Genomic DNA, 19149 nt, shown 5'->3' with positions numbered 1-19149 from the left:
GTTTGAAGACAGGCATGGCATTTGAAGGACTGTGATATGGGACACATACCAGAGCAAGCTTATTTGTGACTGTTTCCACTCTGGGAAAAATTGTCCATCACTTCTGTGACTTTAAAAATTTAAGCAGTTACTAGGCTGATAGGTTTAGAAACAAATCTTTTGTTCTTACGGTTTTGCATTAATATTAAGCATGAATATATATCATATATTACATTGCTTTCCTTCTGCTCTGGGGCAGACTGCACTCTCCTTCCAAATAGGAAAACGCAGGGCCCATGGACTCGAATTTCTGAAAGCTATTATTCCCCCACTCCCTACCCCCCCACCCCTAACCCTCCCCTTCCTCCCGACCCCTCAGCTCCTATATTAGAAAAGGCCCTCCCTCCCCCCTCCCCGCAGCCCACCCGCGGTTAAATAGATAGTGCCACATTCTAAGATTCATGCATCACTGCATTTTGCTATTGCACATAGTGCAGAGAAAGAGGGAATTGTGTATGTGTGCCCTCTCCCTCTCTTCTCCTCCTTAGGCTCTCAGATTCCTGTGCTGTTCCCACTCTGCCCTCTCCCAGCCTCCCCCCACCCCTCCATCCCAGACCCGTCACTGGTTGTGGACATCCTCCCTGCGGACAATCTTGTAAATGATCCAGTAGAACATGTTGAAGATGAGGAAGGCCATGGGGAAGCCGATGCGGGATATTTTGTCGATCTTCTTGGCCCTCTGGATGAAGAGTTTTCGCATCTCCTCCGGGGACTTAGATGGTGCGGGAGGGGGGTTGGTGGTGGTGTTGTTGTTGGCGCCTTTGACCGAGATGCCATCTTTGGCCTGCAGACAGGCTGGGCCCATCCCGTAGGCAGAGAAGTTGAAGCGGCCCTCTCCGGCCTCATCCTCCTGGAATAGATTCAGCATGGGGCTCTACTTAAAATAAGACAGGGGCTGGGCACCCTCCCTGCAAGGCACTCCCCTGGGGGCCAGGCCAGGCCCATCTGGTTCTCCCTGCCTCTACCATTCCAGGTTTCTGAAGGCTCTTAGGCTGGCTGGGGAGTTATGCCTTATAGAGGGGCGCCACTTGCACGCTGAAACAGATGCAAACCAGGGGATAGGAATGTGGCCTAGCGTCTGCAGACCTATGTTCAAGTCTGGGTGGGTCACTTGCTGGCCGTGTGGCCCCAGGCAGGTCACTTTTCTATTTGAGTCTCAGGTTTTTTTACTTCATATTTTCCTATAAATGGGGAAAGAGTCACCCCACTACATCAAAACGTCCTTTTGACCATCAGAGGTTATAGATGAGCAGACATTCTAAATGCTGTTTTGTTAGAAATAGATGCGAGATCCCCTGCTTTGCCTCTGTTGCTTCCTTGTCCTCTTCCCCCACCCTATTCCCCAGTTGGTATCTTCTCGGGCATGGTTTGGGGGGAGGGGGCGCGCAGCCCAGGAGAGAGCAGATGCTGTGGGCCTCAGCTCTGTTTCACACGCCATCGGGGAAGCCACAGCTGCTTTCTCCCTCCATGTTCCTGCAGCCCGGGGAACTTGTGACCTCAGACATAGCTCCAGATTAAGTTACTGTTCAAAGCCCTTCATCATTTGGCTCCAGCTTACCTTTACAGGCTTTTGCCCTTCCCCTTACTTTATGCTTTGCACACCTGCCGGTTTGGTTGTACTTTGCCAGTCACCCCTGGTGCATTTCTCTCTCTCTGCCTTACGCTCACTACCAACATGCATGCTGCCCATATTCTTCTAATTTCTCCCTTTCTCAGCTCATGGTGATCTTCTCCTGATCTGACTCATGGACACAACACCGTTGTCCATTCTTATCATGTCTAGCTTTGTGATCTTCCCATGTGAGCTCTGCGGTGGCACTGAGAGGCTCCGCTGAGCTGTAGATGCAGTGTGTGGCTCTGGGAAATTTGTATCGGCTCTCACTGTCCTCCTAAGGAGTGAGAGCCTATCTTCCGCTTGTTCTTGTGTAGGACAGGGCTGATAGAGAACAGGAGACCCCGTGTAGGAGCCCCTTTCCTGCTCTGCTCCTGCCATCCTTGTTTGGGCCACCCCACGGGCTTGCTGTGACAACTTCCAGCCCAGTCTTTCTCCTGTCTCTGGGCTGGCCCCCTCAACCCAGCTGAGTTGTCATAACACACATCTCATTGGTCATCTTTTGCTTGAACTCTTTAATAGGCTGCCATTGGCTTCAAGATAATTAGCATCCTTATGTGGTGACCAAGGCCTTAGATGACCAGAACTCTGCCGGCCTCTCCAGTCTCATCTGTGCCATTCTCTCTCTGGCATTCTGTGCACCAGTCACCCTGAAATATTTACTTATATTCAGAAATGCCGTGCTCCTTTTTTAACTGTGGGCCTCTGCCCGAATTGTTCTCTCTTCCCGGAACATACTCCTAACCTCTGCTTCTAATGCCTTCTCTTTCACTGAACTGATGTCTTATTCAGAAGCCTTCCCTGAGGGTAAGGGTGGACAAGGTGCCCCTGCTGTGTGCTCCATGAGCTCCCTGTACATCCCTCTCTTGTTTTTTTAAAGCTCTTATCACATTATGTTTCTTTAAAAAAAAAAAATATATATATATATAATCTTTATCTTTTGCAAACCTTTTTAATTTTAATTTTTTTTATTTTTTAATTTTTTAAAGATTTTATTTATTTATTTGACAGAGACAGAGACAGCCAGCAAGAGAGGGAACACAAGCAGGGGGAGTAGGAGAGGAAGAAGCAGGCTCATAGCAGAGGAGCCTGACGTGGGGCTCGATCCCACAACGCTGGGATCACGCGCTGAGCCGAAGGCAGACGCTTAACCGCTGTGCCACCCAGGCGCCCCTTACTTTTTATTTTTTAGCGAGCGGGGGTGGGGGAAGGGCGGAGAGAGAGGAAGAGAGAGAATCTTAAGCAGGCTCCACGCCCAGTGTGGAACTGGATGTGGGGTTTGATCTCAGGACCCTGAGGCTGTGACCTGAGCTGAAATCAAGAGTCAGACTTGTAACCAGCTGAGCCACTCAGCCTCTCCACATTATGTTTCTTTTTAATGTCTGTTTCTCCCATTAGACTCTAAGCTCCATGAGGGTAAAGTCTTATTCATGTTCATTGCACCCTCAACATATGAACAGGGCTTCTGGACATAAGCTCAAAGCTCAGTAAATATTTGTTGAATAAGTAAATGTTTACAGTATATCTTCACTACTCTTAGCTTTCTTTCTTTCTTTCTTTTTTTAAATGGGGTTGTATTTCTGGCACCAGGAGGATTTGAGATGTGAAAAATGCTCAAGAAATCTTTGGCAAAGGGTTGAATCTGGTCCAACACCCTCATTGCAGAAAGAGGGAAAGAACATGTGCTTGGCAAATAGATCTCAATAAATATTTGTCTATGAGTAGGGCAACAGTAGAGGGTTTGTGCCAGAACCAAGAAAAGGAGTTGGGGGCAGCTGTCCAAATTACTGGACCCTGTGCCTGGAAGGGGGTCCAGGTCCAACTCTATTGCTTAGCCCTTGCTGCAGGATGGGGTGCTTGAAAATGTTTTCTCGCCGGGCTCTAGTTATGCAAGGGAAGCACCAAATTAATTTTATATACAGCTTTGGGCGAACTATTCTCTGCCTTCCTCATCAATTAAACATGGGAGTGGAAGGGGTGGAGGTGTGGCCTGGAGGCCCCATCTACTTAGATGATCATCAATTTCACACCGTAGCCAGGAGAAAGAAATTCCCTAGAAATGACAGGAGAGAGGCTTGCTATTCCTCTTCTCCCCAGCAGATGGCCGGGAATGAAAGCGTGGGGATGGAGCGGGGGCAATCTGGTCGTCTCCTCTAGAACCCAGGGAGGTTGGGAGTGTGCCTGCCCAGTCGGGCTCGCAGATTTCCTAATAATCTGACTAATGAGGCCGGCCAGGGAATTTGAGGACCAGATGCTTTGTGCCCAACAAATGAGGTAACGTGGGAGGATGGTGGGATTTGAGGAGCCCGGCCAAGATCACAGGCTTTGAGAAACTCGGGGATGGAGCTAGTTTCACTCACCTTTTCACTCACCATCTGGGGCTGAAAACCCCCTCGGCAAATTTCCTGCTGAAGGGAGGTTTCTGCAGCCCAAGCTTATACACTGCTGATGCACAAGCCACATCCAGAGGGGTTTACTCCAAAGGAAGCAGTGCTTTACGGTGAACCCAATTCTGTGCCCTTGCAGTTTCTGACATTTGAGCCAATTTTCAGAGCCCTTAGGAACAAGGTCATACTGATTCAGCCACACACAAGGGGCCATGCAGAAGAAATGTGAGTGCAGAAATGAGCCAGGGCTGAAAAAATCTCCAGTCAGAAGGGACGGTGGCAAAGCAGAGAATGCATTCCCTACCCAAGGGCAGTTCCAGTGCCCCGATATCAGGCCGGATGTGAATCCAGTGGCACCAGAGGCTGTGACTTTTTGAATGAAGATAAAAGTGTGATTTTTAAAATCTGGCACCTTATTCTAGACTTCTAAGACACTGCTAGTGAAATTAAAGACAGTTGCATGTTGAATTTGATCTCTGAGTACTGGTTTTTGACCTCTGCCTTCGGCTTAGTTCTTATTTGTGATCTAATAATTCGCAGGGTTATTTTTATCTGCTCCAGGATGGAAACATTGGTGAACAGATAAGCAACTGATAGTGTATGGTCAGTGGGAGCCATGGGACCTCCAGTACCTCCCCTCCTTTTGCCACCAGCACCTCTGTGATCCTAGTGACTTGCTCCTCCTTGCTGTTGTCATTGGCATGGGAGGAGTGAACAGGATGCCCTCTAAAGGGTTCTTTCAGCACTAACATGCTGTGAGAAAGCGAGGAGGGAACTGAGCCAGGATATCTGATCAAATCTGAGAGAGGCTTTATTTACATTTCACCCAGCCCTAGAGAAAGTTTAGTTTTCCTCTGGTGTGTAAAACTGGTAGGGAGTTGGTGAGGCTGGAGGTACTGTAGGCCCACCATACTGCACGTCTGCAGGGGCTCCATTTACATTTTAGTCTCTGCAAATAGTGCCCCCTGGTTTTGTGCAGCGCACAATCTAGTGGCCTGACGCTAGTCAAATATTATGGACATAGTCTCCCCAAGTAAGTGTCTCTTCAACAAATGTATTAACCCTCTTTTAGCAGAGGAAAATGTAAAAAGCAGCTAGCTAGTGGGAAAAAAGTTATAGTAAATTCCCAAGATTGTTATATTTGGTCAGTTCCTTGCTTAGATTATTTTAATAGTCAGAGGCTAAGTATCCAATGGGCACTAAGGACTAACACGAGAAGTCTTTTGAGAAATTCCGTCTGGCTTGCTGTACCTAAGATAGTTTTCTCTTGCAGTGCAGATTTAGAAAGGTGGTTATACCTGAGCTCTCATGGACATCTTCTGTCTTGAAATGTCTGCCTCCTGCCTATGGTAAACTGCTAGAAGTTAATTGAATCAGATTGCTGATGTTTAAGAAACAGTGCGCTGATGGAAATCTGTGCATGTATAATCATTTTATCCCTTGGCACTTGTGTGGCAGGAATAAAACTTAAAGCTACTTCGTAATCTGATTTAATCCTCACCATAATCCCCCATTGTGCCAATTTAGTCCACTTTACAGATGGAAAAACTGGGCCCAGAAAAAGGCGAGCTTGAAGTCACATACTAAGTAGTGATAGAGAAACAGGGTCCTCTGGCATAGCACTTGGTAGCTGGGTAGGCAGCTGTTTGAAGTAGGTCTGTCTAAAGCTTGTAGGGCTTTGGTGTGTGGCAGGTATGTGGTATGGCCTGACAGGTCATAGTGTATGGGTTCTTGTTTGCCCTAATCTGTTGCTGGAAAAACTTCTGGGTAGGCTGTGACTGGAAGGGCTCCTCTTTGTTCATTAGTTTATCCCTTTGTCCATTGGTTCAGTAAATGCCTGTAGCATGTTCACTGTGTGTTAGGAATTGTGTTAGGCACCAGAGACGTAGCACTGAGCAAAAGTAGACCTGGTCTCCACCCTTACAGAGCTTATAATTCAGTGGAAGAGATAAGCACAAAACAACTACATCTTTGAATGTACAATTATAAATCACAGTGAATGTTCAGAAGGAAGGAAACTGAGTTTTATTAGAACATGACCTTTGCTAGCTCACACAGCATCCTTGTGCAGAATAGAAAAATGTCATCCCTCTTTTCTAGACATATGAATTAGAATCCCTTCCTCTGGCTGATACAGTCTGTGCCAAGGCAGGACTTGGAGAAAAGTGCCTCATTGGTGAGGGAGTCCATGTAGGATACAGTCTGGATGACCATACTTGACAGCTTTGCCTGAAAACCTCACTATAGGACCTATACCTTGACCTGGGTGTCAGGGAAGATGCCTCAGCTGAGAACTGGAAAATTAGTGGTTGGTTAACACTAAGCAAAGTGCACTGGGAGAGCATTCCAGGAAAGAACAAGACATCTGAAGTCCTATGTGTATGTTTGAGCAACAAGGGAAAAACTAGGGTGGCTGGTGCTCAGAGAGCAAAGGAGAAAGTGAAGATGAGGCTAGACAGAAAAGTGGGTTCTCTGATTTCCAGGGGAGAGGTCTTTTGGGGGAAATTATTTACAGACCAAGGTGTGCAACCAGTTTTTTCCCCGCAGATGGCACTCTCCCCAATGGCATTTGCTGGTTGGAAAACAGCCTCTGAGTTAGCAGAGGTTGGTGACTTCGTATAGCTGGTCAGCCAAGTAGTTCTTGATTCACACCCTCGTAAAGTGAGAGAACCCACTCTGGGGGAACATCTTGCGTGATGCTCCTTTCTTGGAAGTAGGAAGCAAAGGCCTGGCAGCTGGACATTCTACTCAAAGATCTTACCTTTTGTGGTACAATTCCCTTCTGGAACCAAACCCTTGGAAATAATGCAGCCTTGCAGAAAACACCAGTAAACGTCTTTCAGCCTGCCAAGCTTCCGGGTCACAGCTAGTTATTATCTTAGCCCCGTTAGGGTTTGCTCCATCAGTTCTGTCTCAAGGTGTAACCTGATCATTTCTATAGTGTTATGGGTGGAAGAGTAACTACCTACAGACCCAACAAGATATTATTTATGGGAGGGAAAGTTAGGAGTTCTAGGACTTCAATCCTTATTTTATGTCTGCCTCACCCACTAAGAAGGATGGTCCAGTGAAACAAGTATCACAAGACAAGGCTGCCTGGAACTCTTTTGTTTACCACCAGCTATCCCTCCTAGCTATTCAAGGTAGCTATCCAAAGGCCTACCTTGTGATGTCTTCGCTTCCTCCTGAATCGGAGCAGCTCTTTGTGCTGCCGAGACACAAAGTTGACAGCTGCATACTCAAGCAGGGCTGAGAACACGAAGAGCAGGCACACTGCCATCCAAATGTCAATGGCTTTCACATAGGACACCTGGAGTGGGGGTGGGGAAGAACGCAGGGGCATGAGGGCAGAAAAAATGAAATATCTCAATATTTCTGCTCCTCAGTAACTCCCCCATCACCCCCTGCTATTCCCTCCTCAACTGGGATATTAGGAAAGTACAGAGGAAAACAAGAAAAATGTACCAAGAAGACTGTACAAAACATTGGAGAAAATAGCATATGGTACCTAGAAGAGTATAAGGAGAGGAGGATGGTGTATCTAGCATCATTGAGTAAAACAGAATGTTGTGTTTAGTCTTAGGGTATTAGGAACAGAAGTGTATGCCTAACATTAAAAGTAAACAGAGGATGTTAGCAAAAGTAGCAGAGTAAGATCTTCAAAAACTCTCTCCTCCATAACAACAATGAAGACAACAGCAAAAATGGTCGGAATCAACTTTCTCAGAAGCTCTGTTAACCAAAGGCTAACAGCAATCTTGAAAGCATTTACTTAAAAAGTCAGCTGAATGCCCGTAAGAGCATCAAACTTTGTAGCATTAAAAAAAAAATAGCTTCATTGAGATAAAATTCATATACTATACACTTCACACACTTAGAGTGTACATTTCAATAGTTTTTAATACATTCAAGATATGTGCAACATCATCACAGTCAATTTTGGAATGTTTTCATCACCTCCAAAAGAAATCTAGTAACTTTTAGCCATCATTCTTCTCCCTGTTCCCCCGATTCCTGTCCCCTCTCTACCATCCCAAGCAACCATTAATCTACATTCTGTCTCTATAGATTTCCCCATTCTGGGCATTTCTTATGAATGGAATCATACACCGTGTGGCCTTTTATGACTAGCTTCTTTCACTTAGAGTAATGGTGTTAAGATTCATCCATGTTGTAGTATATATATTTCATTCTTTTTTTAAAAAAGATTTATTTATTTGAGAGAAAGAGAAAGCATGCAAGTGGGGGAGGAGCAGAGCGAGAGGGAGAAAATCCCAAGCAGACTCCCCACTGAGCACAGAGCCTGCCTCATGGCTTGATCCCATGGCCCTGAGATCATGATCTGAGCTGAAACCAAGAGTTGGATGCTTAACTGACTCCGCCACCCAGATGCCCCTATATTTCATTCTTATGGCCAAATAATATTTCATTGTATGGATCTATCACATTTTGTTGATCCAGTCATCAGTTGATGGACATTTGGGTTGTTTTTATCTTTTGGCTATTATGAATAATGTTGCTATGAACATCTGTGTACAGGTTTTTGTATGGACATATGTTTTCATTTCTCTTGGGGCCTTGTGGTGTTTTAACTTGCCAAATTCCCATTCTCCTGTCCCCAATTCTGTGCTATCCTTGAAAACCAACAGCCTGCAAGCATAGTGAACACCAGTATCCAGGCAATCAGTGGGTGGGGCAGAACAGAGTTGGAGCTTCTTCAAAGCCCCATTCCCAGAGAACTGTCATTATTTGGCCTGTCTTGTGGTTTGCTGGAAGACCTCACTCACAAGGAAGGCTGTTTTTATTTGACCTGACTTGGAACTGGACCGGTGTGAACAGCCTTTTCGCTGGGGGCATCTGTTGAAAACAGTCAGTGACAATTGTTGAACATCACATCAGCCTGAGGCATTACGTAAAGTTGAGGCAAACAATAGGTTGATTAAAAAGCTTAAAAGGAAAGGCTGGGGAATGAGAAATCCATAGGCGGCTTTAGAAAGCTTTGGCATATTTCTGGGAATTGGTGTGCATGCTTAGGCCTGTGTGCTACTCAGGAAAGACCTAAGAAGGTCCCTTAGCTCTCACCTCTGGCTCACCTTGACATAACTGAGCAAGCTGCAAGTGAAGGGTAAGGCAGAACCGTAAACTGCCTCACTGAGGTGTGTCCTAATACATCCATAGAGCCCTAGGAAAAGGTTGGGAGATTTCTAGGTTCTGTGCATTTAAGTAAATCTCTGTCTGATTTTAGCTAACCACCAAACTAAGCAGAGACTTCAGTGACCCCACACAACAAAGAACACAGACCTTACAGAGTTAGTTCACAAGAGTTACTAAACAAACAAACAGCAACAACAAATCTTGAGGATGGAGAATCTGATTTCCAGAGATGCCACATTACATTATGTAAAACATGTAATTTTCAACCAAAACTTATAAGATATGCAAAGAAATAAAGGATGGCCCTGCAATGGACTAAATGTGTCCCCACCCGCATCCCCCATTCATAGATTGAAATCCTAATTCCACTGTGATGGTATTTGGAGGTGGGGCCGTTGGGATGTAATTAGATCAGAAGAGCGGAACTTTGTGAAGGGATTAGTGCCTTTATAAGAGGCCAGCCTGCTGGCTAACTCTCTTTCCACCCTGGGAGGATATAATAATAAGTTGGTAGTTTGCAACTGGAAGAGGGTCCTCACCAGAACCCTGTTCTGCTGGCACGTGATCTCAGACTTCAAGCCTCCAGAACTGTGAAGAATAAATGTCTTTTATTTATAAGCCACCCAAGCTATGGTACTTGGTTATAGCAGCCCAAATTGACCAAGACAGGCCCATACATAGAAAAAAAAGCAGTCCAAAGAAGCTGCCCCTGAGGAAGCCCAGATGTTGGACTTAATAAAGGCTTTTTTTTTTCAAATGTTTATTTTTTAAATTATTTTATTTTATTATCATTATTTTTTAAAGATTTTATTTATTTGTTAGAGAGAGAGAGCGCAAGCAATGGGAGCAGCAGGCAGAGGGAGAAGCAGGCCCCCTGCTGAGCAAGGCACCCGATGTGGGACTCCATCCCAGGACCCTGGGATCATGACCTGAGCCAAAGGCAGACGTTTAACGCAGGCGTCCCTTAATAAAGGCTTTAAATCAATTATTTTAAGTGTGTTCAAAGAACTAAAGGAGACCTGTATAAACATCTAAAGGAAAGTTTGAGAACAAAGTCTCACCAAACAGAACACAAGATAGAAATGATAAAAAGAACCAAATAGAAATTCTAGAGTGGAAAGATAACTGATTTGAAGAGTTCACTAAGGAGGATAAGTAGCATAATTTGAGCAGACAGAAGAAAGAATCAGGGAAGTTGAAGAAGAATCAGTGAACTCGAGGTTATCTTGTCAGAGGAACAGAATGAAGAAAAATGAGCAGAGCCTCAGAGACCTGTGAGGGCCCATCAAGTACACTAACGTATGCTTAATGAGTGTGCCTGAAGGAGAGAGAGAAAGAAGCAGAAAGGATATTTGAAGAAATAATTCCCCCAATTTCCCCAAATTGAGGAAAAACACTAATGTGCACATCTAAGAAGTTCATGAACTCTTAGCAAAACTAAGGGCTCCACACCTACATACTTCATAATCCAACTGTCAGAAGACAAAGAATCTTGAAAGCTGCAAGAGAGAAGCAACTCATTATGTACAAGGGGTCCTCAATAAGAATGAAAACTGATTTTTCATTAGACTGATTATATACTTTTAATTGGGGGGGGCAGGTAGAGATTATTAAAGCATAGGGACAGGACCCATGGACATAAAGAGCTGCATTGTGACTGTAAGGAGTGAGATTTCTCACTAGAAGCCAAGCAGTCTAATACAAATGGCTGACAGACACATGAGAGAATGCTCAACATCACTCATTATGAGGGAAATACAAACCAAAACCACAATGAGATAGCACCTCACATCTGTCAGAATGGCTAAAATTAAAAACTTAGGAAACAACAGATGTTGGCAAGGATGCAGAGAAAGGGGAACCCTCCTACACTGTTGGTGGGAGTGCAAACTGGTGTGGCCACTCTGGAAAACAGTATGGAGATTCCTTAGAAAGTTAAAAATAGAGATACCATATGACCAAGCTATTTATCCAAAGGATACAAAGATAGTGATTTGAAGGGGCACCTGCACCCCAGTGTTTATAGCAGCATTATCAACAAGAGCCAAACTATGGAAAAAGCCCAAATGTCCACCAATTGATGAATGGATAAAGAAGAAGTGGTGTACACACACACACACACACACACACACACACACACACACACACACGAATATTACTCAGCCATCAAAAAGAAATGAAATCTTGCCATTTGCAATGATGTGGATGGAACTACAGGGTATTATGCTAAGCAAAATAAGTCAGAGAAAGACAAATACCATATGATTTCACTCACGTGTGGAATTTAAGAAACAAAGCAGAGGAACAGAGAGGAAGGGAAGGAAAAAGAAAGTAAGATAAAAACAGGCAAACCATAAGAGACTCTTAACTACAGAGAATAGACTGAGGGTTGCTGGCAGGAGGTGGGGGGGCTGGATGATGAGCATTAGGGAGGGCACTTGTGATGAGCAATGGCTGTTATATGTAAGTGATGAATCACTAAATTCTACTCCTGAAACTAATACTACACTATATGTTAACTAACTTGAATTTAAGTAAAATCTTGAAAGAAAAAAAAAAAAGAAAGAAACCAAGCAGTCTAGAAGGCAGTGGGATGGCCTATATAAATGAAAAGACATCCTGTGTTTATGGATTGGAAGACTTGATATCATGAAGATGGCAACACTCTCCAAATTCATCCATAGACTCAGTGCATTTTTTAAAAAAAATTCTTGGTGGGCAGCAAAGGAAGCTTTATTGAGTGATAGCAAAATGATAGTACAAAGCTCCCAAGGAGGAGGGGACACGAAGGGGTTGCCCCAGATTCAGTGCATTTTTAATCTAACTTCCTTTTTTATCGTTGTTGCAGAAATTGACGAACGGAACTTAAAATTCATATTTGGTTCATATGGAAATGCCAGGGACCCAGAATGGCCAAACCAAGCTTTAAAAAGAGCAAAGTTGGAGGACTCGCACTTCCCAATTTTAAAACTTACTACAAAGCAATGGTAATCAACAGTGTGGTGCTGACATAAGGCTAAATGTATAGATCAGTGGAACAGAATCAAGAGTCCAGAAATAAACCCATACATTTATGGTCAATTGATTTTTGACAAGGGTGTAAATTCAATGCAGGCAAAGGATAGTCCTCTCAACCAATGGCACTGCAGTAACTGGACATCCATGCAAAAGAATGATATTCCTCCCTCATACCATATGCAAAACACAAAATGGATTACAGCCCAAATTTAGGGCTAAACTACAAAACTCTTAGGAAAGAACATAGGTATAAATTTTTGTGACTTTGGATTAGGCATTAGTTTCTTAAATATGATACCAAAGCCCAAGCAACAAAAGAAAAAATAGATACATTTTACTTCATCAAAATTAAAAACTTTTGTATATTAAAGGACGCTATCAACCAAGTGAAAAGACAACCCACAAAGTGGAAGGAAATATTTGCAAATCATATCTTTGATAAGGGATTAAAATCCACAATGCACAAAGAATTATTAAAACTCAACAATAAAAAGAGAAATACTTTTATTATAAATTGGGCAAAAGATTTGAATAGACTTCTCTCCTAAGAATATATAGAAATGGCCAATAAGCACATGAAAAGAATGCTCAACATTATTAATCACTAGGAAAACGCAAACCAAAACCACAGTGAGATAGATACTGCTTCACATCCACTAAGATGTTTATAATAAAAAAAAAAACACATCAGATGATAAGCATTGGTGAGGAAGTGGAGAAATTGGAACCCTGGTGAGATTATGAAGTGGTGTAGCCATTTTGGGAAATAGTTTGGCAGTTCCTCACAAAGTTAAGCATATAGTTACCATATGACCCAACATTTCCACTCCTAGGTAAGTACCTATGAGAGTTGAAAACATATGTCCACACAAAAACTTGTACACAAATGTTCAAAGCAGCATTATTTATAATAACCAAAAGTGGAAATAACCAAATGTCTGTCAATTGATGAATAGATAAGCAAAATGTGATTGTCCCATGTAATAGAAGTATTATTCAGCCACAAAAGGGAATGAAGTACTGATACAATGTGCAACACAGATGAACCTTGAAAACATTATGCTAAATGGAAGTGCACATATTATATGATTCCATTTATATGAGATGTCCAGAATAAGCAAGTTCATGGAGGTTAAAAATAGAGTAGGGGTTGCCAGAAGCTGGTTAGAGTGGGGAATGAGGAATGAGTGTTGATGAGTTATGGGGGTTTGTTTTTGGGGTGATGAAAACGTCCTGGAATTAGATAGTGGTGAGGGTGTGCAACTTTGTGAATATGTTAATTGCCACTGAATTTTATGCTTTAAAAAAAGTGAATGGAGAAGAATGTGAGGTTGAGTGTTAATAGCGCATGGAGCCAAATACTGAGTCTGGTGATAACAATGAGTGGAGCAGAATGTTGATCATAAGTGTAAATCATAAGTGAAAGAGGATGTAGCATCAACTCTTAATAGACAGTGAGGCAGGATGTTGAGTCTAACAAGGAAAAGGAAGCAGATATATCTGCTATTACAGTTGCACAAAGCAGAATGTGTTGTCAAGTGGTAACAGTAAATGAGGTTTGGTTTCAAGCATTTATAGTGAATCTAGCAGAATGCAAAGTCTAGTGTTAGTAGTGCAAAGGGCAGATTATTGAGTTTTGTGTAAGAGTGAATAGAGGAGAGAGTGGCATCTAGTGTTGATGGCAGATGAAGCCCAATGTCATCTCTCACATTAAAAGTTAATGGAACATGAAATATCATGAAAACAAAAAACAGTGGTGAAATTGTTCTAGATTAAAAGAGTAGCCAAATACAGGGGCTCCTGGGTGGCTCAGTTGATTAAGTGGCTGCCTTCCGCTCAGAGCATGATCTCAGGGTCCTTGGATCGAGCCCCACGTGGGGCTCCCTGCTTAGTGGGGAGCCTGCTTCTCCCTCTCCCTTTCCAGCTCCCCCTGCTTGTGCTCTCTCTCTCTGTCAAATAAATAAGTAATCTTAAAAAAATTAAAAAAAAGAGTAACCATATACAATATGAATCTTGAGTGGATCCTTGATTGGATCCCTCACCATATTTACTGATAATGTTTTCTGACAATTGGGAAAACGTAAAGTTTATGTATTAGTTGATATTATGGAATTATTTCTAATTCAATAATTATTGATATAAAATTGGTTTATTATTGAATTAATGTTAACTTTTTTAGATGTGACAAATATCATTGTGGTCCTTATTCCTTATTTAGAGATGGCTTGTCATGATGTCTGTAACCATCAAATGATTCAGCAGAAATTGTGTCTATCTACCTACCTCCCTACTTACCTACATACCTACCTACCTACTCACCTACCTATCTATACAGAGAGAGAACTAAAATAAGTATGGCAAGATGATAACAGTTGGAATCCAGCTGAGGGATATTAGACTGATAATTGTATGGTCTTCTTTTTCTATATCAAAACAGAATGTTAAATGAAGCCTTAATTGGAAATGGTACAGAATGTTGTATTTAGCATAAGGCTGAAGAGAGCAGAATATGGAGTCTGGCATTAACGGTAGAGCTGAATGTTGTGTCTGCTGTTGAGTGATTAAAGCAGAATGTGGCTCAAATGGTAGTCGTGAGCATAGTAGAACACAGGGCCTAACATTAAAAGAGAGTAAAGCAGAATGAGGCGTCAAGCATTCATAGTGAAGGCAGCAGAATGTTGTACCTCACATATGGGTGAATGGAGGAGTATGTGTTGTCTGGCATTAATAGTAAATGAAGCAGAACGTTATGTCTAGTGTTAAAAGTGAATTAAGCAGAATGTGAGGTCTGGTGTTAACAGTGAAAGGAACAGAACATTGCATTTATTGTAAGGGTGACTGGTAGAGAATTAGTGTCTGGTGTCAGTAATGAATGAAGTGGAATGCTGTGTCTGGTGTTCGAAGAATGGAGCAGAATGTTGTGTCTAGTGCAGAGTGAATGGAGCAGAATGTGTATCTGGCTTTGATAGTGAATGGAGTGAAATGCTGTGTCTAGTGTTAATAGTGAATGGAGCAGAGTATGGTTCAAGAGTGAATAGTGAAAGTAGCAAAATGTGTGTTGAACATTAGAAATGTGAAAGAAGATTGAGGTATGGCAGAAAAGGGTTCACGTATGATGTTTGGAATGAGATTGCTATCTTATAAAGGACCTGCTTGCAAGCTTGGTCCTTGGTTGGCAGCTGGGAACTTGGATTTTGGGAATGTTCCCACTTTCCCTAACTGATGCCTCACTGTGCCTAGACTCCCCGTACAAGCAATATGGATTGTGCTGAATGTCTGCTCTCCTTCTGGGAATCTGGAGTTTTGGTATGTGCCAGGTGCAGGGTGCCTATGTGACCAGCACCCAATAAAAACCATCCATACTGAATCTTAAATGAATCTCAAAACAATGTCTTAATTTCCCTGGGCAGAAATATCCCACCCATGTGATTGCCTTTTTACTGTTAGGGTCAGAATGTGCTCTGTGTGGTCCCTCATGGGTGGGAAAAAATAAGGAAGCCTGTAGATGGCTTTCTCCAGACCCTGCCTGTGTCTTTTTACTTTATCACCTAGCTGTGTATTCTTTTTTTAAAGTTTTATTTATTTATTTATTTATAGATATTTTTATATATTTTTTCAAGGATTTCTTTATTCATTTTGGAGAGAGAGAAAGTGAGAGAGAGTGCTTGAGCAGGGTGAGGAGCAGAGGGAGAGGGAGAGGGGCAGAAGACTCTGTGCTGTGCATGGAGCCCGATGTGGGGCTCCATCCCATGACCCCGAGATCATGACCTGAGTGAAACCAAGAGTCCCACACTGACCCAACTGCGCCCCCCAGACCCCCCCCCAGCTGTGTATCCTTAATGCAACACTATAAGAAATCTTAGCCATGAGTACAATGATATGCTGAGTCCTACGAGTTGTATCAAATCTCTGAACGTGGGGTGGTCTTGGAGACCCCCACCACAAAGCATCTACTGTTCATGGTGAAAGGAGCGGGATGTTGTATTTAGCACTAAAAGTGAATGAATGAGGAGGTGGGGTTGAGTGTGAATAGTAAGTGAAGCAGGATGTGTGTGGTAGAGGATGTTGGTAGAGGATGGAGCAAATGTGGGATTTGGCAACTGTAGACAATATGGTGTTCAGTCTGGAGGCGAGGTTTGATGGATCAGGATGCTGGAGCCTGCCAAGTGTAGGAGATGAAGAAACAGTGACTGTTTCCTTGTGCTCCCTTTATCTCAGGCAGGGTAGGCAGGACACAAAGTGTCCTTCTTTGTCCAGGTGTTCTGTGCTCTTGGGCAGGACTTACCTTGGGCAGGGATGCTCGGGAGCCAGAGCTCTGGGTGGTCATGGTGAGCACAGTGGTGATGCCCAGGCCCACACGGGCGGGTGCAGCATCCATGTTGATCCAGAAGGAAATCCACGAGAGGATGACAATGAGCAGGCTGGGAATGTACATCTGGATCAGGTAGTAGCCCATCTGTCGCTCCAGGTGGAACCGGGCCTCAATGCAGGTGAATTTACCTGCAAGAAGGCAGAGTAGCCTGATGGATAGGAACAAGACTTTGAGGTCAGAACAACCTCAGCGGGAGTCCTGGTTCAGCCTCACACTAGCTGTGTCCTCAGGCAAGTGACTGAATCTGTGTGTCTCAGTGTCCTCATCTGTGGTACATTGGGGATGCTGATCATGATGGTTCCTACCTCATATGGTTACTTGTATGGTTACTATGGGGATAAAATGAGATGATGCCTATAAAGAACTTAGCACGGTGCTCACATCATTTATGCTCAGGAATGTCAGTTGCCGTCATCCTCATCAGCCCTTTTTGTTGCTAAGACTGGGCCTCAGTGGACCATTCTTTATCCTTCTGCCAGTTATCTCCCCAAAACATGACTTGATCCTGTTACTTCCTCTTGTAAAAACGTTTTTTCCCTCCTTCTCTCCTAATACCAGAAGGTCCCTATTATCTATAGGGAAAAGTTCAAACTTTTCAGTCCACTCTTCAGACCATGCTCTGGCCTGTGTTTCCATCTCTCTTCTCTTCTTTCTTTACCCTAATCATGACCCCCTTCACTCTATCCCTTGCCTTGAGCATGTCCTGCACTTTGACCCTTCTGAGCACTGGCTCCTGCTAATCCTCTGCCTGGCATGCCAGGACCCCTCCCCACAACCAGCCGAAGCATCCCTTCGGCTCCTCCATGGTGCTTTGAATATGAAGTCTGTCCAGGCACAATGATTCGTCTCCTAGAGAGTTCCTTCAGTTCTGTTCATGCAGTCATTGGGCCTGAGGGCATAATACAGTGAGGGTGGGGGCACATCGGTCTCTCTCTCTGTCCTCTGCACTGGACTGCAGGTGGCTGGTCTCCTCCCCATCTGTGCTTGCCTGGAATGGGGATGGGGCCAGTCCCATGGAGGGGGGCTGGTTCTCAGCTCCAGCCCACTGCAGCACCCTTACTAGGGAATTTCCTAGAGCTCCCTGGACTGTCTGCTCCATGTGTGCAGGGCCTTGTCAGCCTCTCCCCCTTGTATCCACAGGGCCTAGCACAGAACTCAGCTCTCGCTGAAATAGGAATAGCGAAGAGCAAATGAGATAACGAATGAGAAAACGCCGTGTAAACCGTTTTGGGCTGTGGTATGCGAGTCAGTGTCATTATGTGATTCGTGGGAAGTCCCTGCTCTCATGGCTGCTAATGGGAGCACCGTTACCTCTCTGTGTCGCAGCGTGCCCAGGGATCAGGAGAGTATCTCTGGAGATTCTGGGACATCTCAGAGGTGACCCAGGAAGGGGCAGCCATCCTCAACAGACCAGAGCCCAGGCTGCCTGCCCTTGCTCTGGGCCTTCTACTTGCAGCAGAGCACACAGTGATTTCTCTCAACCCCCCTGCTTCACTTCTTCCCGTCCCTGGCCCCTGTCAGCAGCCTATTCCATGCCTCCACTCTCCTCCGCTGGGCCCGGACAGCAGCCCGCTTCCCAGCCCTCCAGCTGCCATACTGACTGACTGCCTTTCTTCCGCTGCCTCCATGATCTCCTTCCCAGCCTGTGGTAGGGCAGGCGAGGCCAGCCTTGGTCCAACATTCCCTTTCTTCCCACAAAGGCTGTGCTATGCCTGGGAGAGCTGAGCAGAACAGCCATGGCTTTTCCCCCCCGGAGCTCTTGCCGCTCACAGTCTAGGGGGACGCTTTCCAACTGCACTGTTTATGAACCTCAGTGCCACCTCTCAGCTCCCTCCTGCTGAGGCCTGATGAGAGCATTCTGTGTACTGTGTCCTGTCAGAAATGCCACTTCCCCTGTGACAGACACTGCTAGATGTCCTAGTATCACCTCCTCCCTTCTGCCTTAGGAACAGGATTCATTTTGAACTGGGCATGCTGCTACCTGATGAAGACTGTATCTCCCAGCTTCCCTTGCAGTGAGCTGTGCCCTGAGCTTCACTAACGTGCCCCAGGACATCCACGAAGAAAGTGTCAATCACTTCTCGGCGTTTTGGCTAAGGTCAAGTGTAGGAAGAAAATGTCGGAGCCACTTTCTTGGTTTCAAAGACTATTCTTTTAACCACTATGTGATAAACACAGAACCATGTCCACCATGGGCAGCTCATAAGATCTGTTAAATCGAAGGTTGACTGAATGTTTGGAGTACTTCTGGCCTGGTTGGGGTGGGAACTGAGGAGGATGTCCTCGCACCTACCTGTGTTGTAATGCTTCGTGCAGTACCTCAAGTCCTTCTCCTCTTTCAGGATGAACTGGGGTAGAGTTAGTCCGTCTGCCACCTGCACAGCTCCCTGCTCCTGCCACTCGAAGATCAGGTCATTCATGGTATATCCAACTGGAATGGGGGGTCAGAAGAAGGGGCCAGAAGCACTTATTTGAAGCATGTTGGAGTTGGTTTGGGTTAGAGACTTAGAGGCATCACGCACTAGAGGGAACACATGAGACCATGTTGCCTCCCCACCACCCCCTCC

At 44.4% G+C, this 19149-nt stretch overlaps 1 protein-coding gene across 1 annotated transcript in view; it reads right to left on the bottom strand.

Annotated features, from left to right (window-relative positions):
* Positions 1-430: 430 nt before the first annotated feature.
* The window catches only part of GLRA1 (glycine receptor alpha 1), an 82991-nt gene continuing 64272 nt past the window's right edge, over positions 431-19149 (bottom strand). The window contains exons 6-9 of the mRNA XM_011226890.2: positions 18876-19013; positions 16496-16710; positions 7202-7348; positions 431-913 (exon numbers count right to left, since the gene is read on the bottom strand). Coding sequence (XP_011225192.1) covers positions 599-913; positions 7202-7348; positions 16496-16710; positions 18876-19013 — 815 coding nt within the window. The 3' untranslated portion in view covers positions 431-598. The remainder of the gene's footprint in view (positions 914-7201; positions 7349-16495; positions 16711-18875; positions 19014-19149) is intronic.

This window comes from Ailuropoda melanoleuca, chromosome 3 (genome assembly GCF_002007445.2).
Source record: "Ailuropoda melanoleuca isolate Jingjing chromosome 3, ASM200744v2, whole genome shotgun sequence".
Lineage (NCBI taxonomy): Eukaryota > Metazoa > Chordata > Mammalia > Carnivora > Ursidae > Ailuropoda > Ailuropoda melanoleuca.
This window is presented reverse-complemented; position numbering and strand designations above follow the sequence as displayed.